This window comes from Lepidochelys olivacea (genome assembly GCF_965140295.1).
Source record: "Lepidochelys olivacea isolate rLepOli2 genome assembly, chromosome: 26".
Classification (NCBI taxonomy): Eukaryota; Metazoa; Chordata; order Testudines; family Cheloniidae; genus Lepidochelys; species Lepidochelys olivacea.
In genome coordinates this window covers 14,991,559-15,013,567 of record NC_140436.1, presented here as the reverse complement: position 1 = coordinate 15,013,567, position 22,009 = coordinate 14,991,559, and the positions used below count along the sequence as shown (strand labels likewise).

General features: G+C 67.5%; 2 protein-coding genes across 3 annotated transcripts; one reads left to right on the top strand and one right to left on the bottom strand.

Moving 5' to 3' along the window:
• Positions 1-1,646: 1,646 nt before the first annotated feature.
• On the bottom strand, positions 1,647-7,549 carry LOC311513377 (E3 ubiquitin-protein ligase MARCHF5-like). 2 transcript variants are annotated; one of them, XM_084615163.1, is made up of 7 exons: positions 7,511-7,549; positions 6,433-6,600; positions 4,033-4,235; positions 3,561-3,691; positions 3,084-3,267; positions 2,538-2,707; positions 1,647-2,001 (listed from the first exon to the last, which is right to left on the bottom strand). In XM_084615163.1, exons 2-7 carry the CDS (start codon positions 6,435-6,437, stop codon positions 1,834-1,836), a joined length of 861 nt encoding a protein of 286 aa, XP_084471289.1. In that variant the 5' UTR covers positions 6,438-6,600; positions 7,511-7,549; the 3' UTR covers positions 1,647-1,833. The 2 variants fall into 2 exon arrangements, with proteins under 2 accessions (XP_084471289.1, XP_084471288.1); XM_084615162.1 differs by lacking the exons at positions 6,433-6,600; positions 7,511-7,549 and adding an exon at positions 5,555-5,900.
• A 356-nt stretch (positions 7,550-7,905) lies between these two features.
• Positions 7,906-21,276, top strand: LOC311513367 (beta-centractin). The gene is made up of 11 exons (XM_084615137.1): positions 7,906-8,058; positions 12,516-12,580; positions 13,744-13,819; positions 15,158-15,283; positions 16,044-16,168; positions 16,649-16,865; positions 17,158-17,250; positions 17,560-17,734; positions 19,091-19,152; positions 19,665-19,705; positions 20,025-21,276. Exons 1-11 carry the CDS (start codon positions 8,011-8,013, stop codon positions 20,125-20,127), a joined length of 1,131 nt encoding a protein of 376 aa, XP_084471263.1. The 5' UTR covers positions 7,906-8,010; the 3' UTR covers positions 20,128-21,276.
• The last annotated feature ends 733 nt before the right edge of the window (positions 21,277-22,009 follow it).

Genomic DNA, 22,009 nt, shown 5'->3' with positions numbered 1-22,009 from the left:
AAGCGTGGGCTGGGGGAAGCCATTGAGGCACCTGTGGGCTCACTATGGAGGAAGAGTGGGACCCCTCGGGGGACTCCCAGAGGCAGTTCTGAAGCTGGGGCCATAGTCCCAGTCCTGGGGACCCGAGAGGGGGGTGCAGAGCCCCGCCTGACTCCAGCGAGACGCTCCCTCAGCCCCACCCCATGCCCAGGAGTGATCTCCAGGAGCCGCCAGCGATGCTTCCCCAAAGGGATTAAAAGTCCTGCCCGCCCTGGGAGAGGGCACCGTGCTGGGGCACCCTGCCCTGGGCCAGGACTGACGCGTGGCCCGTGGGCTCGGGCCCCAAACACAGCCTGGTGAGGCACACTGCCACCCCCCGCCCTCATTGGCCAGCAAAGCCCTTTGTACCCCGCTCACCAGCGCCCCCGGCAGAACAGCCTGGCAGCTGCTCCCTGCCGGGCTCTCTGGGCCAGGCGCCCAGGCTGGGTTGCTCCAAGCCCCCAGGAAGTCTCCCCCGGCCCCAGACGACACTGCCTCGCATGGATGCGACCCACCTCCAGGGGGCGCCAAGGGAGCTCAGCCCATTCACCTGCTGCCCCCCTGCAGCTTGCCCGTGGGCAGCTGCCGGGGGCTGTTCCCAGCTCCAGCGCCCCGGCTCACGCTCGATCCAGCTGGGGGATCCGGGGAGAAATGCCGGGGGATCCCCGGGGGTAACGTGGCGGCCAGCGTAGCGAGCGGTTGTGGCACCTCTCGAGCCGCAGCCAAGGAGCCGAAAAGCACCCGGGAAAGGCACAACCCAAAATCACGGGCACCAGGACAATCCAGGCTCAGGCCTGCATCAGCCGCAGGGGCCGTGGGAGTCAAGCCCCAGGTATGATCCCTGCTCCACCCCAGGCCCCAGGGAGCTTGGCTACAGGGGGGTGAAAACTTCACACCGCAGGGCGGAGCCCCCCCGCCCTCCCCCCGCTCTGTGGAGCTGGGGAGCCGGGGACGGCTCTGTCCCCGCTCAGGGAGGTGGAGGAGAAAACCCCTCCCGGCCGCAGGAAGTGCCCATGTGGCCTTCGGCAAAGCGGGGCGACAGCCCTGTGGATAACCGGACTGAGTGCCAGGTGCCCAGACACTGCGGGGACGGGGGCTTGACAAGTACCAGGGACGCGGAGAGGTGATGGGCACCTGCTTCTTTGGGGCGTGTCCCTCTGGGGACCAGCTGCAGACAGTGTCCCAGAGCCGGGTACCAAGCTGGCGGGACCCCAAGTCTTAAAGAAATTCCAGCTGTGCCCTGAGCTGAGCCAGCCAAGGGGGCTGAGGTTTGGTCTGGCAGCAGCTGCCCCACCCAGGCCAGGCAGGAGGCAGCAGCTCAGCTGGCAGAAGGATAAATAAGCTGCAGCCGACACCTTGGTGCCCCCTCGCCAGGGAGCTCTGGGGATGGGCAGCAGAGCAGCGAGGGTGGGGGCTGTCAGGCCAAGTGCAGGCTGCATGCCCCGGGGGCCAGCCGCTCACAGCTCTCCCAGGCCAGAAGCAGCCAGGGGCCACTGAGGGGCCGGGCTCCCAGGGTAGCCCCCTTGGCAATGCTCCCAGCTCCGCACGCCTGGGGGAGACGGGCAGAGGATCAAGTCACACAGCATCAGGGAGAACCGCTCCCAGGAACGACGCCCAGACACACCCTGCGCCATTCAAACAAGGGTTGTATTTCCAGTGGCTATTTATAAAGGGGGCAGGGCCAGGCGTGGGAGACAGGAGACAGCCTCCCGCCGGGGGGCCCCAGGGCAAGGCTCTGCCCCCCTGCTGTGACTGCAGGGCACAGCCCGACAGGCCAAGGAGCTGCGGGCAGGGGGCAGGGGCCAGGCTCCAGGCCTAGCTGAGGTTGCCCTCGGTGCCGCTGTCCTCGTCCGGGGGCACGGGGCCCCGCTCCAGGCCCGGCTCCAGGTAGTCGAGGATGCGCCGGTCGGCCTGGAGCAGGAACTGCTGCTGCCTGAAGTAGACTTTCAGCACCCCCTTGATGGCCACAAAGGTGATGCCGCCCTGCGGAGGAGGGGCGGAGATGAAGCCAGCTGCTGTGCCAGTCCCATGGCTCTGGGCAAACCCTAGCAGCACAGCCCCCCAGCCAGCTGCCGCCCCCCACTGAGCACCAGAGACAGGGGCGCCCCCCAGCTCTGCCGGTGCCCCTCACTCCCGACCCGCAGCCCCGGCTCCCCCCAGCTCTGCCGGTGCCCCTCACTCCCGACCCGCAGCCCCAGCTCCCCCCAGCTCTGCCAGTGCCCCTCACTCCCGACCCGCAGCCCCCTGCTAGCCCAGCCCCAGCTCCCCCCAGCTCTGCCGGTGCCCCTCACTCCCGCCCCGCAGCACCGGTGCTCCCACGAGCACAGTGTGGGCAGCAGTGCCAGGCTGGCCTGCCATTTCCACGGCAGCGAGCAGATCACAGACCGCCGAGGTTTCCCAGCTCGGACTCCCTGGGCCCGGGGTTCTCAGGCCAGGAGTCTCCAGCTCCAGGCGCGACAGGCCGCAAGCCGCACCTTGGGCACCCCGCAGTGGCTGGCACAGCCCGGCCCCGGACTCACCAGGATGGTGCGCTGCAGGCTGGAGTCCACCCGCCGGAAGAGGAGCCTGCCCACCAGGCTGGCGATGGTAGGAAACACCAGGGCCCCGCACAGCGAGCGCGAGAGGGACGTGTGGTCGCTCTGGGGGCGGGACTCAGCCAGCGGCCCCGGGGCCACCGGGCGCCCAATCCCTGGGGAAATGGGAAGGAAGGGGAAACTGAGGCAGCGATTGGTCACTGCCACCTGGCCAGGGGGCTCAGACCTGAACCGCTCCCCACACCACCCGCCTCTGCCCCAGTGTCTGTCCCCCACCCCCCCCAGCGCTCTGCCCCTCGTCACGGTCTCTCCTCCCCCCGCCAGGCCACCCGCTGATGGCGCTACTGCCCAGCTTCCCCTCCCCCCACAGCTCTGCCCCCTTCGCTGCCAGCCCGCCCCTGTCTCGGCTCACTGGCAACCATGCCCACCCCGCACCAACCTGCCCACCCACCGGCCCCACCCAGGGCAGCCCCAGAGCAGCCCCAGGCCATCCCCGCCAAGCCGCCCGCCCCCGGCGGCGATGCCCCTCACCTGGCACCAGGGCCTGCAGGGCCTGCAGCTTGCTGGCATACTTCCGCCAAACGCGCAGCACGTAGTCCTCCCAGCGGATCAGCCTGCCCAGCACCAGCATGACGGGGATGGTGGGCAGCCCCATGAGCAGGAAGAGGGGGTCCGCCCGCTCCATCACATCCAGCCCCTTCTTATGGCCAACCACCTGCAGCCGGGGGAGGAGGCAGCTCAGAGCCCGCGCCGAGAGCGGGGCTCCCCGTGCTGGCTGGGCCGGCCGCACCCCGCAGCACGGGGCATGGGCCCTCTCAGGCTGGGGTCACAGGGCAATTCCCAGCAGCGCCAGCTTCCTCCATGGCCCCAGCCGTGCCCTGCCGCAGCCAGCCTGGCACCCGGCAGCTCCCACTGGAGCAGTCACCCCATTGCCTCTGTTGCGGAGCCTGGCGGAAGCAGCAGCCCCGGCTCAGCTCGGGCCCCCTTCGGGGCCCCCCAACACGTTACCTGCATCACCGTGACGGCCCCATAGGTGACAGCCGACCAGTACACCGTTCCCACCACGATGCCGGCCATGGCGAAGGGGCTGGCTCTGGACAGGATCCGGTCTGCCTGGTGGAGGAAATAGACCAGGGGCCCTGCAGGGAGATCAGAAACTCAGGCCACGCCATGTACACCCCCCGTGTTCCCTGGCCCAGCCGGCCGCGGGGGAGACTCCAGCGGGCCCCCACCCGCTCACGGGGAGGATCCCAGGGCTCTCAGCCTTTCCCCCCAGGCCAGGAATTTCCCCCGGCCCATATCACAGGCTAGTGGGTGGAGCACAAGGTCAGGAGCCAGGGACATGCCAGGGCAGGGCACTGCGCCAACCTCTATGCTCCAGGCAAAGCCTCCCCAGACCCCTCCACGCTGCCCCGCATTGACCCCAGCGACCCCGCGCTCCCAGGCAAAGCAAGGCCCGGACGGGCCCCGCCGGGCTCACCCAGCTTGGGGAAGACGATGCGGTATTCAGTGCCGCACTGCGGGCAGCTCACGCTGCCCGTGCTGTTGCCCTTCTGCTTCTCGTCCAGCCAGCGCTGCAGGCAGGCCTGGTGGATCCATTTGGTGGAGCCTTTGCAGCGGCAGGGGCAGACCCACTCGGCGGCCCGGTCCTCGCGCTCCGTGGCGAAGCAGACCCAGCAGTGCCTGGAGAGCAGAGAGCCCGTCAGGGCCCCGGGCGCCCCCGGGCACCGCAGTGCCCCGCGGGTGGCAGGGCCGAACTCTGGGCCACCCCACCCCAGGCAGGGGGATCCCTAGGGGACCCAGCACCCCTGAACTGCCGGGTCCCCTGCCCCAGCACCCTTCTCCAGTCCCACCCCCATCCGGATCCCGTCCCCCCTCCGGGCCCAGGCTCAGCGCAGGGCCGCCGGGACCCAGCCGCCTCCCAAGCGCCCCCAGAGCCAGGCCAAAGAGGGAGGCGGCGGGAGGGGAAACCCGCGGGGCGTTCCCGGGGGGAGGGGTTCGGGTCGGCTCCGGCCCGGGGGAGAGGGGGGGCGTTCGGGACGGGACGGGGGGTCGGTTCGGCTCCGGCCCGGGGGAGAGGGGGGGCGTTCGGGACGGGCCGGGGGGGTCGGTTTGGCTCCGGCCTGGGGGAGGGGGGGCGTTCGGGCCGGGGGGGGTCGGTTCGGCTCCGGCCTGGGGGGAGGGGGGGCGTTCGGGCGGGGGGGGGGTCGGTTCGGCTCCAGCCCGGGGGAGAGGGGGGGCGTTCGGGACGGGGGGGATCGGGTCAGCTCCGGCCCGGGGGGAGGGGGGTTCGGCCCGGGGGGAGGGGGGGTCGGCCCGGGGGGGGTTCGGCTCGGCTCCGGCCCGGGGGGAGGGGCGGTTCGGGCCGGGGGGAGAGGGGGGTTCGGACCGGGGAATTTGGTTCGGCTCCGGCCCGGGGGCGGGGGGGGCGTTCGGCCCGGGGGGGTCGGCTCGGCTCCGGCCCGGGGGGAGGGGGGGTTCGGGCCGGGGGGGTCGGCTCGGCTCCGGCCCGGGGGGAGGGGGGGGTTCGGGCCGGGGGATTCGGTTCGGCTCCGGCCCGGGGGGAGGGGGGGGTTCGGGCCGGGGGATTCGGTTCGGCTCCGGCCCGGGGGGAGGGGGGGGTTCGGGCCGGGGGATTCGGTTCGGCTCCGGCCCGGGGGGAGGGGGGGGTTCGGGCCGGGGGATTCGGTTCGGCTCCGGCCCGGGGGGAGGGGGGGGTTCGGGCCGGGGGATTCGGTTTGGCTCCGGCCCGGGGGGAGGGGGGAGTTCGGGCCGGGGGATTCGGTTTGGCTCCGGCCCGGGGGGAGGGGCGATTCGGGCCGGGGGGAGAGGGGGGTTCGTACCGGGGGATTTGGTTCGGCCCCGGCCCGGGGGCGGGGCGTTCGGCCCGGGGGGAGGGGCGGTTCGGGCCGGGGGGAGGGAGGGTTCGGACCGGGGGATTCGGTTCGGCTCCGGCCCGGGGGGAGGGGGGGGTTCGGGCCGGGGACCCCCCCAGCGCTCACCTCTCCTCGGCCGGCTCGGCCATGGCGGGCGGGCCGGTCACACCCCCGGGCGGCCCCGGGGCCCGGCCATCGCCGGCCCCCGGCCCGAGCGAGCGCGCAGCCAGCCGCGATCCGCGGGGCGCGGCCCCTGCGCCGAACTTGGCTGGATCGGGTCCCGGTCCCGGTCCCGGCTCCGGCTCCCCCCGGCCGCTCCGCTGCGCCTCGCTCCGCTCCCGGCCCTGGCGGAGCTTGGCCCGGCCCTGGGGCGGTTCCGCAGCCTTGAGCCCGCCCCGCAGACCCAGGGCCCGGCGCTGCCTGGTCGTGAACAGGCCCAGGGGTGCGGAGCCCAGTCCCGGGTCCGGCCCGGGCAGGGCGCGCACAGCCCCGCCCGTCTAGAGGCCCCCGGTAGGAGGGTTAATCGCAGCTGGCTCTTCTGGGGGTGCCATCATACAGCTCTCCTCGGTCAGCAGCTTTATGCCCATTTTGCAGATGGGGAAACTGAGGCACGACGAGGGCTACGATTTGGCCATGGCCACACAGCAGGCCAGGTGGCAGAGTTTGACCCAGAAGCCTGCGCTCCCCAGGCCCAGCTCAGTGCACTATCCCTTAGGCTACACTGCCCCTAAAGTGCCAGGTTTGTGCCAGGGAGGCCCGTCCTGGCTGGAATGGCCACCTGGCGCAAACATCGCCTGTTTGTATCACCGGCTGAAAGCAACATGGGGCTTGATGGCAAAAACCGCCATGGACTTCCCTTGGAGCCCATGCACCCGGTCCAGGCCTTTCGCACCCGAAACTTCTGCAGCCACATCCCAAGCCTGCATTACACCACGATCCCACCCATCGGTGCTCAATTTCCGGGCCCGCTATGAACACCACCCACGGCTTGAACTGTTTCTCACAACATCCCCCGCAAACAGTCCTGGAAGACAGCGTCACGGCCCCCGTTGGTGCGGGACGTCCTGTGGGTCTGCAAAGCCAGAAGTGAGCATCCAGGGTTTCCCAAGGCTAGCAAAGTCTTCTGTCGAGATGGCGGACAGCGAGACGTGCCACGCAGGTTTGCGGGATTTCTAAAAAAAGTGCAAAAACTATGAGCTCTGGATGGCATTATGGGATGGAGAAAGGTGTGCTGGAAACTTGATCCTGAGCTCCCAGAGATTCCTTTCTATCCCATGACACTTTGAAAGACTTTCCCAGGTTAGGCCCCGATCCTGAGAACTTGGAGGAGCTTGCAGGACCGAGGCCTTCCTGTGAAACTACCATGGACTTCCCAGGCCATCAGCGCTGCAGCCTCTCGGGGCATCCAGTGATCTCTTGCTCCAGGAAGGAGGACATGCAAGTCTGGGATGAGGAATCAGAAGAGAAATGATCGAAGAGACACGAGGTCCCATCCCCCCAGGACCAGCACAGGAAAGTTCTCTGCTGTCTACGCTCTAGGATTAATCCTCACCTATGGATCCGCCTAGAAAATAAACAGAGACCCAGCTGGTGTTTCCAGGCTTTGCCCTTTCGCTGAAGGTATTAGAACAGTAGCTTATATTTCTATATTGTGTTCCAACCGATATACTGAAATGCAGCCACCTCTAGAGTGGAACACAACAGACGTTTAACAGAGCACAGGAACACCACATAGCTGTTGGGGTCAGGCGGTGAAGAGGTGTAGGGCCTTGCTTTGCTCAGCCAGTTACTAGAATTGGTTTGTCTCGCTGTGGTGCCCAGGCGTGGCCGGGGACAGGCATGGAGCAGGGCCCCGTCATGCCAGGGGCTGTACAAATATGGAACAGAAAGGCTCCCTGATGTGCGGGGAGGTGGGGTCAGAGGGGACCATCATGATCATCTAGTCGGACCCCCTGCCCCTGGCAGGCCACGGCCCCTCCCCCACCTCCTGCCATGGGGATCCGGCCATTAGCCCATGCACCCCGCGAGCCGGGCACAGACCCCGGACCCGGCTCAGGACCCTGACCCTGACCCGATACCCACAATGCAACGGGACAGCGGCTCCTGCCACCCAGGGGTGGGTGTAGGCGGGGAAGAGGTGGAGGGGGGGGTGGGTCGCACATGCGCAAACGCCTCCGCGCTCTCCCCCTTCCCCACTCTCCAAGCCGGCGGGGAGGGGCGGGAACCGCGCACTGGCCCCTTAAGAGCGGGGCCATGACGTCACCCTCCCTGCGCCGGGCAACCAGGCTTGATGCGGAAGGCCCGCCCCCGCCGCCGCGTCCCATTGGACGGCTGTCAAACCTGTCGCCCCGCCTCTCCCGCGGTCTGCTTCGGCTTCCGCCTGTCACTCGGGCCCAAGAGAGGCGCTGATTGGCTGCGCGGGGTCCCGCCCCTTGCGCGGCTCCCGAGGGCCGGTTCGGTTGCGCAGGGTGGGTGGTTGCGGGGCTGCAGCGTCGAGTGTGACTGAGCCGAGCCCGGAGCCGCGTCCCCCGCCCGGCGGCGCCGCCCCGCCCCGCCCCGCCCCGCCCCGGCCCGGCCCCGCCATGGAGTCCTACGACATCATCGCCAACCAGCCCGTGGTCATCGACAACGTGAGCCGGGGGGGGCAGCCTGGGGGGGGCTTGCGAGTGACCTGGGGGCCCCGTGGGGCAGGGCCGGGGGGGTGGAGCGGGAAGGGGCAGGGCCGGGGGGGTCAGGCCCTGGGGGTGGGGCAGGGCCGGGGGGGTGGAGCGGGGAGGGGCAGGGCCTGGGGGGCAGGGCCGGTGGGGGTCAGGGCCTGGGGGGTGGAGCGGGGAGGGGCAGGGCCGGGGGGGGTCAGGGCCTGGGGGTGGGGCAGGGCCGGGGGGGTGGAGCGGGGAGGGGCAGGGCCTGGGGGGCAGGGCCGGTGGGGGTCAGGGCCTGGGGGTGGGGCAGGGCCGGGGGGGTGGAGCGGGGAGGGGCAGGGCCTGGGGGGCAGGGCCGGTGGGGGTCAGGGCCTGGGGGGTGGAGCGGGGAGGGGCAGGGCCGGGGGGGGTCAGGGCCTGGGGGTGGGGCAGGGCCGGGGGGGTGGAGCGGGGAGGGGCAGGGCCTGGGGGTCAGGGCCTGGGGGGTGGAGCGGGGAGGGGCAGGGCCGGGGGGGGTCAGGGCCTGGGGGTGGGGCAGGGCCGGGGGGGTGGAGCGGGGAGGGGCAGGGCCTGGGGGTGGGGCAGGGCCGGGGGGGGGTGTCAGGGCCTGGGGGGTGGAGCGGGGAGGGGCAGGGCTGGGGGGGTCAGGCCCTGGGGGTGGGGCAGGGCCTGGGGGGGTCGCTGGGGCACGATGCGGGAGGACTGGGAGGCTCTGAGCATGTCTGGACGCCCCCCCCCCCCGGGGCCCTGCCCCATCGGACGCGCCCTGCCCCGCCCCGCCGCCTGTGGACTCGCAGGGTCTCTGGGGCAGGGACTGTGGATGGGGGAGGGGCCTGGTGTGGCTGCGCTGGAAGGGGCTCGGGGGGGTTCCCCAGCGCGGGGAGCGCCAGGCGGCTGCGACCCAGCTGGCCCCACCTGAAGCCCCTGGCGTTAACCACTCTCCTGCCGCTCTCCGGTCTGCGCCGGCAGCACGTTGGTGGCCCGACCCCTGTCGCGTACAGCGCCTTGCACGGAAAGGCCTGGCCATGTCGCCGCTCAGACCCCAAAGCAAAATGCTGCTTCTGCCCTACAGACTCGCCAAGGCCTTGGTGCAGGGCTCACTACACAGGAGGCCCCATCGCCTCCCCCAGGCCGCACCCCTGCTTGCCTCTCGAAATACCCCATTCCACAGATCTCTAAGAGCCCCTCAGCCACAGCCGGGGGGCCAGGGCTTTCTGCCCACGCTGCTCCCCCTGGCCTCCCGAAGCATTCAGCCTCTGGTTGGGGGACGGGGGGCTTGCCCTGTGGCAGTGTAACACCCTCCTCCCTGTCCTGTCAAGCCTCGGGGCCATTTCTTCTTGCTGCTGAATAGTTGATTACGCTGAGCTAACTTTTCCGTCCAGTTCTCTCACTTCAGTGTGGCGGGTCCCTTGGCTTAGAACCATCCTCTCTTTTTGAATGGCCTCTGCTTTCCTGCTGCGAGCAGCTCTTTGCTGTGTGCGGCTCCCCAGAGCCGCACCGGGTCAGAGTCTGTGGCGCGTTTCAGTTGCGGAATTTGGCGAGAGAAATCTGGCCAGGCTTTCGGAGCAGCAAGCACTGATGTGTCCTCGCTTCGGAGTCTGTGGGCCACTGGATCTGCAGCTCTGGAGACCCAGCTGCACGCTGCCTTGGAGAAGCTGTCATTTGATCTTCTGCCTCTGTGGATCCCAATGCTCTGGGTTACAATGCATCGGGTGTTTAGAGCCAGCCAAGCCTTAATCTAAAGCATCTAATCCTTAGGTCTTCTATGACACCTGGTGCTACAAGACAGGGTGGCAAACTTGTATATGTCAAACAAAGTCCTCTGACGTTCCCATGTCACCTGGGTGGGGTGAAGACTTCCTTGCCTGTAGCATACCATGTGCCTGGTTTCTCCTTTGCATGTGACAGCAGGGACACAGAGCAGGCTAACTCTGGCTGATTTGCTTTGGAAGTGTGGCTCTCCCTGTGTTCCTGTTCCCAGAAGGTGTCAGACAGCTGGATTTGCACTGTGCGTGTGTAGGGACAGGGTGTGGCTGGGGAAGAGTTCTTGCTTGCTCATGCTGTGAATCGTTTGTAATGGGGCAAGGAGAAGCGGGCGAGCCAGAGATGGATTTTGGAGCCGTTCCTGGGAGGTTGGCAGGAGAGAGGTGGCTGCTGAGTTTACAGTAGCGTTTTGCAGCGGCTGCTGCTGAGACGCAACATTCAGCTTAACCTCCTCATTCAAAGGGAGTTTCAGCACAGGCTTGGCTTCCAGGAAGTGTGCTGTGGGGTTTGTCTTCCTCCGGGCGGGTGGGTGCAGCCAGCCCCGGGGCTGCAGCTGCAGAAAACCTCTGTCCTTAGCCAGCTCCACTGGTGGGACCCCCTCAGTGGGGCAGGGGTGGTCTTTGCTTGTTTACTCCTTCCCGTAACACACGAACCAGGGGTCACCAATTAAATTAACAGGCATAAATTAAAACAAACATAAGGAAGCATTTCTTCACACAACGCACAGTCCACCTGTGGAACTGCCTGCCAGAGGATGTTGTGAAGGCCAAGACTATAACTGGGTTCAGAAAAGAACTAGATACATTCATGGGTGATAGGTCCATCAATGGCTATTAGCCAGGATGGGCAGGGATACAACCCCAAGCTCTGGGTGTTCCTAGGCTTCTGGCTGCCAGAAGCTGGGACTGGATGATGGGATGGATCACTTGCTGATTGCCTGTTCTGGTCATTCCCTCTGCAGCATCTGGCACTGGCCACTCATCAGGATACTGGACTAGATGGATCATTGGTCTGACCCAGTCTGGCCGCTCTTATGTTCTTGGCACTTAGAGGATTCTACTCCTGGTTCCGCCACTGATTCCATGTGACCTTGGGTGTGTCGCTTCCCCTCTCAGTGCCTCAGTTTCTCCATTTGGGAAGTGAGAATAGCGACTGACCCGCCTACTGGGAAAGTGCGTTGCTGGAGTGGTTGGCACTGCAGAGGGGAAGGAATGTTACCAGGCCCATCAGGACTTAGGGCTCTTCTTCTGGTCACTGACAACATGACAACTGCCCGTGGACAGACTTGGGACGACTGAGCCCGAGAGTATCCATTTAGCTTATGGGTTTTAAACAAGCATTTGGATCAACTGGAGAGCCGGGTCTCATGGGCCATATCTGCCTCCTCCTCTCAGTCCTGGCTGGGGGTCTCTGCTTGGCCCCCCTCACTCGTTCCTGTGACAGCAGGGCTGCCGAGGGCTTCCTGGGCTGCCGCAGGGTCAGTGGCACCTGAGCCCTGTAGGCACAAGGTGTGGGGCAGAACGGAGACCCACCAAGACTACAGCCTACCCTATGCCTGCAAGGACAGGCATCGCCAGCCGTGCAGGGAGCCCACTGCAGCCCCACCATCACAGCCCCACTCACTCACTCCTGTGACTGGAGCTGCCGAGGGTCCCCGGGGCTGCCCCAGGAGCTGTACAGCAGCAGGGGGGCCTCCCCTGCGGCCAGGGGCTCATCCTCCCCCTCCTCACAGTCTGGGGGTCTGCTCTATTATGTGAACCCAGCTCATCAGAATCCCTTTCTTGTCTGGCTACCTGGGGCACAGGGCAGGGATTCGTCTGATGCCGAGCCCTGGCGTACAGGGTTTTGGGTAGATGGATGGTGTGGGCTGGAGGTTACCGGTGAAGGAGAACACGTAATTCAGCTCTAGTTTCCAGCCCCTTACACTGGCTTCTCTGGGACTTTCTAGCTCAGGCTCTGTTAACTAGCCTCAGTTTGGTTTTCCCAGAGACACGGTGAAGCCTCGTGCAAGGCGGGGGTTGGACTAGGGCCCACCAGTGCTGTGGGCCCAGCTTCCAGGGAGGCAGCAGCTTGCTGTGCCATGGGGGTGCCATGGGGACAAGGGACCGGGCGGGCCAGTGGAACAAGGTTTGGGGTGTCCTCCAGGGGGTTTCCCCTGGTGGGCACAGCCAGGCTCCCTCCTGCTGTGAGCAGGGGGTGGTGAGGCACCTCGGGGAGCCCCGAGAAGCGTCACAAGGGGTGACCCAGGGGCTGCGGGATCCTGCTGTGGTCCCTGAGCCACAGAAGTTAAACTGACTAGGAGCAGGAGGGAAGTGACCAAAGCAGCCTGCCTGGATGGAGAAACATCATTAGCTTCAGCTCTAACGAGCGGAAGGGCTGCTAGGCGCTATCAGTGTGGTAGCTGAGTGCCTCAGATCTCGGATGTGTTCCTCCTCACACGCCTGCAGGCCGGGCTGTTCTCCAGCGGAGACCCAGGGAGAATAAAGGCCTTGTTCGGGGACATGCAGGGAGCCTCTGGCGGAGCTGGGAGTTGGGCCCAGAGCTCCCAAGCGGCGGGCGAGCGCTCTGACCCCTGGGCCGGCCGTACCCTGGGGGTCCCCGTTCACAGGTCTTGGGACCCATGATGGCTGAGCTGGGTGCACAGAAAGGGGTTTATTAACAGCTGTTTGTGTGTTCCCCAGGGTTCCGGGGTTGTCAAGGCTGGCTTTGCTGGCGACCAGATCCCGAAATACTGCTTCCCGAACTAGTGAGTATCTCCGCCCGGATGGGGGTTCTGCTGGCAGCGTCTGGCCATTATCCCCGCGCCAGGCGAGTGATCCACGGCGGGGTCACACCACAGACTCCAGCAAAGGCAGCGGGAGCAGCATCAGGCCCTAAAACCTGGGGGGTGGGGCATCCTAGCCCCTCCCTCGAGAGCTGAGTGGGGATCTCCGCGGACGGATGTGTCAGCAGAGCTATGGCTGTGCCCCTAGTCGGGCTCTCAGCACTTCCCCCCGATGCCTTTGCTTGTCTGCCGCCCAGCACGGGGCTGTGTCGGAAAGAGCTGGTGTGTTACGGTGAGTCGTCTCCACCAGCATCCTGAGCTGGGCCTCCTGGGATTCTCGCCCAGGCTGGGTCAGATCAGGGCCCCTGTGAGGGGAGCCGCCTGCCGCCCTGCCCTCGGCTTCCTGGCCCAGAACTCTGTGTGGGCCACTTCTGGCCACGCCCTGCCAGCGGGGGGCTGTGCCCAGAACCGGGGTGTGGCGCGGGAGGGACATGCAGTGCCCCCCGGGGCGGTGCTGGAGCAGAGCCAGGACGTGTTAGGCTTTGACTGCAGTTGTCCAGCCCCTCTCCGCCTCCGGGAACCTGACACATCTCACGCACCAAGCCTGAGGTCCCCCCATTGCAACTAAATGCTGGAAACATCCCTTGCCAGGCTCTGCTCCCGTGGAGGGGACTAGCCGCTCCGGGGCCGAGGGGTGTCACAGTCTCTGCACAGCTCTGGCCTTGTTCTGGGCCCCCGGGGCCTGCTGGGCTCCCTCACCCCAGGCAGGATCAGAGCTCCCCCAGAAGGGGCGCGCCTGCCAGGGTGGCTCAGGAGGGCTGGGCTGGCCCCAAGGGCCAGGCCTGCTTGGGTGCCTGTGAGCCGGTGTCATCCCTGGGATGCTGCTCCCCCTGTCTGACACTGGCAGGACACCAGCCACCCCCGCCTAGGCCGGGGCTCGTCTGTTTCACCCCCTCCCCTGCCCCACCCTGGCTGATCTGCCCCCCAGAGTTGGGGGTGGGGTCTGTTGGCTCCTTGACTTCTCTGGCCCCACAAGTGCAACAGCGAGGCCCATCTCCTCCCCTTGGGGCGGGTGGGGGCGGGGGTGGGTAGATGGGGACCATGTGAGCTGCAGCCCCACTAACTGGTTCTCTCTCTCTCGCCAGTGTGGGGCGCCCAAAGCACGTCCGGGTCATGGCGGGGGCGCTGGAGGGGGATCTCTTCATCGGCCCCAAAGCAGAGGTAAATGTGCAGCCCAGCCCCTTCCGGCCTCTTGGGGGCTCTCAGCCCCCCTCCCCCCCCCCCCGGCTTCAGACACAGGTTGAACAGGCAGGGGGCATCTCCAGCTGGCAGCTGCTGGGGGCAAAGGTTCCAGTTCCCCAAGCACTCGCCGCAGTCTACAGCGGCCAGGTGCATTGTGGGAGCTGTGCAGACAGTGCGTCCCATTGGGCTCACCCTGGCCAGCCTGCCTTCCCCTGCGGCCTGAACCGGGGGTGCTGCCCGGCCTGGAGAGTGACTCCGGTGGGTTTGTCTTCCAGGACACCCACACCCGGCCTCACCACCCACGCCAGACTGGGACAGGGCTTGTGTCCCTTAGCGGGAGTGCGGTGGTGGCTCAGCGTCAGTGCCGACCCCAGGGCAGCACTCGGGGGTGCTGTGCTGCTGGGGGGCTCAGTGGGGCGCTCTCCCCTCAGTCAGGGCTGGCCCCGATGCCCCAGGGCAGCACTCGGGGGTGCTGTGCTGCTGGGGGGCTCAGTGGGGCGCTCTCCCCTCAGTCAGGGCTGGCCCCGGTGCCCCAGGGCAGCACTCGGGGGTGCTGTGCTGGCGGGGGGCTCAGTGGGGCGCTCTCCCCTCAGTCAGGGCTGGCCCCGATGCCCCAGGGCAGCACTCGGGGGTGCTGTGCTGCTGGGGGGGCTCAGTGGGGCGCTCTCCCCTCAGTCAGGGCTGGCCCCGATGCCCCAGGGCAGCACTCGGGGGGCTCAGTGGGGCGCTCTCCCCTCAGTCAGGGCTGGCCCCGATGCCCCAGGGCAGCACTCGGGGGTGCTGTGCTGCTGGGGGGGCTCAGTGGGGCGCTCTCCCCCTCAGTCAGGGCTGGCCCCGATGCCCCAGGGCAGCACTCGGGGGTGCTGTGCTGCTGGGGGGCTCAGTGGGGCGCTCTCCCCTCAGTCAGGGCTGGCCCCGGTGCCCCAGGGCAGCACTCGGGGGTGCTGTGCTGGCGGGGGGCTCAGTGGGGCGCTCTCCCCTCAGTCAGGGCTGGCCCCGATGCCCCAGGGCAGCACTCGGGGGGCTCAGTGGGGCGCTCTCCCCTCAGTCAGGGCTGGCCCCGATGCCCCAGGGCAGCACTCGGGGGTGCTGTGCTGGCGGGGGGCTCAGTGGGGCGCTCTCCCCTCAGTCAGGGCTGGCCCCGATGCCCCAGGGCAGCACTCGGGGGGCTCAGTGGGGCGCTCTCCCCTCAGTCAGGGCTGGCCCCGATGCCCCAGGGTGGCACTAGGGGGCGCTGTGCTGCCAGGGAGGCCTCTGCCTTGGCATCCCGCTTCAGGTGTGTCGTGACCCGGGTCTGCTCGCTCCCTCTGCCGGCAGGAGCACCGGGGCCTGCTGTCCATCCGCTACCCCATGGAGCACGGCATCGTCCGGGACTGGAACGACATGGAGAGGATCTGGCAGTACGTGTACTCCAAAGACCAGCTGCAGACCTTCTCCGAGGAGGTAACGGGCTGCGGGACGGCCAGATCCCCAGGGGGTGTCTCCCCATCACGTGTCTTGCTGGCAGCCCAGGGCTGAGTCTCTGGGGTGGACGCAGCTGGGGCGGCTGAGGATAGACATGAGACCTGTCCCAGCCGGGGCTGGGCAGGGACTGTCCCCGGGACCTGAGCTGAACCCCAGTGGGGTGCTGGGGGGCATGGGGCCATCCACCCTACACAGTCCCCTTAGCGTGAGCCTCGTGCTGGACTCCCCGCCCCGGAGTGAGCACGACCCAGTTGGCACCCGGCCCAGCTTCCCTGCCATTGTCCCCCAGCCCTGGAGGGGCCTAGCTCTCTCCCCACACCCCCTCAAGTTCAGTCTCTCTCCTCTGTCCTTTGCCTGGCTGCCTGGATCAATGGCCAGGGCTACCTAGTGCAATGGGGGGTGGCGACTTGGACACCTGGGCTGAGACCCCCCCCCAGCTCGCATCACCCAGGCACTGAGTGACTGTGGGGAGATGAATTCAGCCCCCACGTCTGGGCTGGGTTTGAGTTGCCAACCTGCAGGAGAGCGGCTCCGGCCCCCTGCTGACCTGGGCTCACTCTGCCAGGTGGGTCCACCTGGTCCCAGACTCCGGAGCATTGGCACCCCATGCCCAGGCCTGGCCACGAGGCGCTTCCCTGGGCAGCAGGGAAGGTGGGGGGGGTGGCTGTGGACCAAGCCTGGGGGTGACTCCTGTCCCACGGGAGCCCCGTCTCTGCTAACTGGGTGTCCTGCCCCCCAGCACCCGGTTCTCCTGACGGAAGCCCCCCTAAACCCCTGCAAGAACCGCGAGAAGGCGGCTGAGGTTTTCTTCGAGACCTTCAACGTTCCAGCGCTTTTCATCTCCATGCAGGCCGTCCTCAGCCTGTGAGTACCGGGCCCTGCCCCCCTGCAGCACTTGGGGAGCCCTCGGGAACACCGGGGTGCTCTCCTCTCACAGGCAGTACCGGCCCCCACCCTCTAGTGGGCAGAGCTGGGTCCTGACCTGGTGATGGGGGCGCTGGGCGGCAGGGAGCAGGGCGTGTGCCCTGCCGGATGGTTTGGAAGCAGCCCAGAATCCGCAGCGTCTTGGGACCGACCCTCTGCCACGGCAGTTAATCCGGGCTCCTGAACGGCCTGCCGGCGCCGCGTGGCTGGGTGCTGCTCGGTAGTTGCTCCGTCGCTCCCCAGAGGTGGCTGCCCCTTGGTGGGGGGATGAAGCCGGGCCTCGCCGGGCCTGTGCTGTCTCGGCGCTCTCGGGCTGCAAGGGGCGATCTGACGTACGCCACCGTGCCGGGCGCTTTCTGGGGATCGCAAAGCGCCGGCGGGGCCGAGCTCATGGGCTCCTGGTGTCTCCCTCTGCTCCAGCTACGCCACCGGCCGCACGACGGGGGTGGTGCTGGACGCGGGGGACGGCGTCACGCACGCGGTGCCCATCTACGAGGGCTTCGCCATGCCACACTCCATCATGCGGGTGGACGTGGCCGGGCGGGACGTCTCACGCTACCTCCGCCTGCTGCTGCGCAAGGAGGGCTACGACTTCCACACCTCGGCCGAGTTCGAGGTGGTCAAGATGATAAAGGAGGTACGGGGGGAGCCAGGGAGCTGCCCTGGGGCTGGGCCTCGCTGCAGGCTGCGCTGCTCTCCATCTCGCTCTCCGTGCTGAGCGCTGCCGGGTGGCCGGAGGGCTAGCCCAGTGCTGGAGCTTTCAGACCTGCCCTGCTGGGGGTCCTGGGGCAAGACCCTGCCTGTCTGTGCCCCAGTCGTGACACGGAGGCTGGGGTTCCTGCCGGCTCAGGTCTGAGCCTCATGGCTGGGGCGGGGAGGGGGGCAGGGAAGTCCTGGACCGGCCGCTCACCTGCTCTCCCCCGGCACAGCGGGCCTGCTACCTGTCCATTAACCCCCAGAAGGACGAGGCGCTGGAGACGGAGAAGGTACACTATAGCCTGCCAGACGGGAGCACGCTGGAGGTAAGTGTCGGGAGATCTCTGTGCCCTGGTGGCTCCGGTCGCTGGCTGGCCGGGAGCTCCCCTTGCCTGGGGCTGGGTTCGGTGGATTGTGTGTGGGGCCTGCGGGAGCCGGGCCTGGCTTGGCGGCTGGGGCTAGGCGGTGTGGTGTCCTGGGCACGCGGTGCTCCGTGTCTCGGGGAGCAGAGCTTCTCCCTGGGGGCTGGCTCCATGGATCCTGGGGCAGCCAAGGCAGAGATGTAGGAGCCGGTGAGAGCCCAGAGTCGCAGCCCCATTACCCTGCGGCGCGGGACTAACGTTGCTCTCTGGCAGGTGGGCCCGGCCCGCTTCCGAGCCCCTGAGCTGCTCTTCCAGCCAGACCTGGTGGGGGACGAGAGTGAGGGGATCCATGAGGTCCTGGCCTTTGCCATCCAGAAATCCGACCTGGACCTGCGGCGGACACTCTTCGCCAACATCGTGCTGTCCGGCGGCTCCACGCTCTTCAAAGGTATGGCCACGGCGCCCTGCCCTCTCTGCGTGGGCCAAGCCGGGCTCTCCCTCCCCCGGCCCAGACAGCACGGCGCCCGGGGGCTGGTCACGGCCCGTGGCCTGGCCAGCCTGGCGCCTTGGCCATCAGTGGCAGGGGTCCCCTGACCCTCTCGGCCCTCCAAGGCAGGGGGGCAATTCCTTCCTGACCCTCGGGCTGAGCCTCTGCCGATGCCGCTCCCCTGCTGCCCCTGCTGTAATTGGAGGGTTTTGGGGCGAGGCCCCTGCTTCGGGACTGGGGGGGTGCTGTGGATCCTCTGCCCCGCTGAGGGATTTTGATGGGGGTGGGGGCCTCCCAGAGCGTCCAGCAGGGCTGAGAAGGATCCGTTCCGCACGTCTAGTGAGCAACTGGCTCCAACTCTCCTGACCCTTTGGCTAGGGACAGCGCAGCCAGGAGGGTGGGGTCTCTGATGACCTCACAAGCTCTGCCCCATGGAGGCAGGATGTCATCAGGGCCCCCCGGGAAGCGTCCCCCCTGCTCCCCTGTGAGCTCAGATAGCATGGTGGGAGGGCCCCGACACCCCCTGCCTTTCCCAGCAGTGATGATCCCTCAGTCCCTAGGGGAGGCAGGGAACCCCTCAGCATCCAGAGGGGAAACTGAGTCATGTGCTCCCCCAGGTCAGGACCCAGCTCTGCCCACTAGAGGGCACTCTCACCTCAGCTTGGGACTCCCTGAGCTTGTGCCTGCGACTGGCCACGCAATGGTCCGGCCACGCCCCTCCTCCCATAGTGCCTGGCGCTCCCGGGTGGAATCTGTCAAGGCCCCTTACCCTGCCTGGGGTCTCTGCACACTGGGGTGGCGCTGGCCAGTTTGGAGCTGGGCTCTCATCAAGCGCTGGGCAATCGGCGTGGAAAGCGGGTGGGCCAGCTGGCTCCTCGGGGTAGCCTCTGCTGGGCAGCGTGGCCTAGTGCTGACTGCTGAGCAGAGCGCTCAGCCCCCATTCCAGGCGGACACACAGCTCAGCTCCTGGGGGTGGGGAGCCCCCTCCTGCCCCCAGACCCGGCCTGTGTTCCGGGAGCCTCACCCCTAGGCCCCAGCTGTGCAGCCCTGGGGCGAGGCCGCGAACGGGGTAATTCCCTGTGGGAGGCAGCAGGAGGCGTAACTCTCGCCAGTCCCCCCGCAGCTGCCTGGTTCCTCGTCCCTGGGGAGGCCAGGTTGGTACCTGAAGCCAGGGGCTGCCATGCCGCTCCCCCAGGGCCATAGGGTAGCGCCCTAGCGCCCAGCTTTCCAGCTGCTGCATGGGGACCCCTGTGGGGTGGGGGCAGGTTGGGGGCTCTCTCTGAGGCAGCTGGGTTCACGCCCGTGTTCCCCCTTCAGGGTTTGGGGACCGGCTGCTCAGCGAGGTGAAGAAACTCGCCCCAAAAGATGTCAAAATTAAGGTGAGGATTGGCAATGCCCAGGGGCCCCCCCAGCACCCCTTTCCCCTGGGATCCCCTCCCTCATGCCCAGCCCCTCCTGCTGTGATTACCCGGGCACCGCTGCTTCCCCCAGGGCACAAAGCTACGGTGTGCATGGCGCAAACTGCCCTGGGTCCAACCCCCTGCCTGCTCCACAGCCTGGGACCCTCCTGCCTGGGCCAGTCCTGCCCCCTGGGCACAGCTCATTGCTGCTCTCCCGGCTCCCTGCACGTCCCCGAGCGACTTCAGCCTCCTGGGCCATGCTGGGAACTGTCCTGAGGCGCTGCCCCCTGGATCTGGGGGGAGGGAGGGGGCTTCGAGGGAATCCCCCCGTGATCAGGGTGGGCCCAAGGATGGGGTGCCCTGGTAGGGCTGTGTGATGGGGGGTGTGCACAGCAGGGCAGACCTGTCAGCTGGGCGCTGAGCCCCATTCCTGGGGGGGGGGGGGGTCTGTTGCAGGCTGGGCTCCGGGCTGACCCTCTGCTTCCTTCCAGATCTCTGCCCCGCAGGAGCGGCTGTACTCCACGTGGATCGGGTGAGTGGCTGCCCCAGGGCCTGGCCCCCTGCTCTGGGACCCGCCTGGCCCGCTGTGGGAAGGGGAGACTTCTCCAGTGCCGCTGCGGGAGGGGCCCCTGGCGTGGGTGCCCTCTGCGTGGCCCAGGGACCAGGAGAAGCCCTGACTGGGGGAGGGAGCCGTGCTGGGCCCAGGGCAGACTTGCTCTGTCCAGAGGGGGGGGGGGCAAGCCCCTCTGCCCCCTGTGGGTCGGGGGCTGGTTGGGCCCTGTCCCCGCAGGGCTGGGGGGAGGCGGGGGCATGTGCCTCCAGCCCCTGGTGACTCTGGCTCTCCCCTGCAGCGGCTCCATCCTGGCCTCGCTGGACACCTTCAAGAAGATGTGGGTGTCCAAGAAGGAGTACGAGGAGGACGGGGCGCGGGCCATCCACCGCAAGACGTTCTAGGGTGTGGGGCCAGCGGGCAGCTGGGGGCGTGTCCTCCCGTTACCCCTTTCCAATCCAGGGCTGCTAGCACCAGCCCCGCTCCCGGGGCCTCGTCAGCCCCCTCGCTCCCCCCTTCAGCTGGACCCCTCCGAGCCGCTCATCTACGCGCACACGGCCCCCAGGGCCTTGATCCCTGCTGCCCTGGCCGCACCTGTGGGGAGGCTGGCAGCCTCAGCCCTCGACCCCTTGGGGCCTTCAGAGCCCCTGTGGCCGGGGGCTTTGTGTGATGGGGCCAGAGTGCCCTAGCCTGCTTAGTGATCGTTGGAAGCCCAGCCAGGGCATCTGGGGGCAGCGACCCCATGGGAGCTGGGCTTTGGCCTGAGGGTAGATGGGGCTCCTAGTTCAAGCCCTAGGAGAGCCTGCCTGGGGCACATGGATCCAGCGCCCCCTGGCTGCCCTCAGCCCCTGCTGCTGAGGAGGGGTGGGAGCCACCCCCAGAGGCCTGGAGCAAAGCCCTGGTGCCACAAGGATGGGTGGGCTCGGCCCCCCCCGTTCCGGGCCCTGCTGGGGCCAAGCTCCTTCCAATGGGGGCAGATTCCTCCCACTGTGGAGGCGAGCTGGGGTGCGGCTGGCTCTGGCCCAGGCAGGGCTGTGGCTGCCGGCCCCGGCTGCAGCCTTGGAGTCACAGCCCCTAGCTCGCCAGAGCCCTGTGATCAAAGCCTGGAGAGCAGCCGCCTCGTGGTGCTACACTAGCCCCCGGCATTAGCCACACCACAGCCGCTGGTAGCCATGGCCCCTTGCCTTGTGCCTGGAGGGGGTCTCTGGGGCCCTGGGGGCAGTGGCGTGCCTGGCCCTGTGGGGCAAGTACCAACCCTGGATTGGAAAGGGGTGAACCCCTGAACTTTTCCTAAAGGGCAGCAACTCAATCACCTGCCCCAGCGCGAGGCGAGGGGCTGTGGGGTGCCTGGCGGGGCAGAGCTCGGCTCTCTTGCCCCAGGCTAGTGGCCTGTGTCTGGATCTCGGCTTCTCCCGGTACCTCCCTGCTGAGCGGCTGCTGGTGCCCCGGACCCCCTGGAGGCCCCTGCCCACGCCCGGCTGCAATGTACAAAACTGAACACAGTTGCCTGTATTTTTTTTTGTAAATTCATTATAGTAATAATTATAAATTAACCCCTCGTGCCCTGTGTGTCTGTCCTAGAGCCCCTCCTCCCAGCTCAGCGGGGGAAGTAAGAGGAGCTGGTTTGGCTGGAGATGGGTCTTGTTCACAGGCTCAAGGGGGGCTGGATGAGGAGTAGCCCTGGGGGCTTGTGGTTCTAGGGCCCAGCTGTGCCTGGTGCAGAGCAGAGCCTTGCACCCAGCTCTCCTGCGTGCTGGCCAGGGCCTTATCCCTCCCCCCTGCCCCTTTGTCTTGGCAGCAAGCAGAACTACTGGCAGGGGCTACGTGCCCCTCTCCTGCTGCCCCCAGCAGGGCTGTGCTGAGCAGCAGAGGGGGACGGGGGAATTGCTATGCCGGACGGGGTGCATAAAATGTCCCCATTGTGCATCCCTGGGGACTGTCAAAGTTGCCACAAGAGGGCAACCTCCTCTTGGGTTGCTGAGCCAAGCTCTGGGTGGGTGAAGGTCTCTGGGGTCCAAGCAGCTGCTGCCAAGTGGGGGGCCCCCCCAAAGCTCTGGGGTGAGGGGCTGCTGCTCACCTGTGCCCAGGGCACACTACCCTGAGCGACACGCTGCAGCCGTGCGGGGCCCACTGGGTAGCTATACCTAGCCCTGCTCGAGGCGCTGGAGAGCCATGGGGGGCTAAGAAGGGCACAGCAGTACTCCCCTCAGCCACACACCCCCCTCCCCACTGCTGCAGGGGGCTGGGCACAGTGGCTGCCCCCTGCTGTAAGCAGGGCAGTCTGAA

What these genes read in the sequence shown, in the direction of transcription:
- LOC311513377 (XM_084615162.1), bottom strand. Translation starts at nt 5,577, where the DNA reads ATGGCCGAGCCGGCCGAGGAGAG. An exon ending in CCTGCAGGCCCTGGTGCCAG is followed by an intron (nt 2,708 to 3,083) that starts GTGAGGGGCATC and finishes CCATTTCCCCAG; the next exon opens with GGATTGGGCGCCCGGTGGCC. An exon ending in GCCTGCAGCGCACCATCCTG is followed by an intron (nt 2,002 to 2,537) that starts GTGAGTCCGGGG and finishes CCTCCTCCGCAG; the next exon opens with GGCGGCATCACCTTTGTGGC.
- LOC311513367 (XM_084615137.1), top strand. Translation starts at nt 8,011, where the DNA reads ATGGAGTCCTACGACATCATCGCCAACCAGCCCGTGGTCATCGACAAC. An exon ending in CAGACGGGAGCACGCTGGAG is followed by an intron (nt 17,251 to 17,559) that starts GTAAGTGTCGGG and finishes GCTCTCTGGCAG; the next exon opens with GTGGGCCCGGCCCGCTTCCG. An exon ending in CAAAAGATGTCAAAATTAAG is followed by an intron (nt 19,153 to 19,664) that starts GTGAGGATTGGC and finishes GCTTCCTTCCAG; the next exon opens with ATCTCTGCCCCGCAGGAGCG.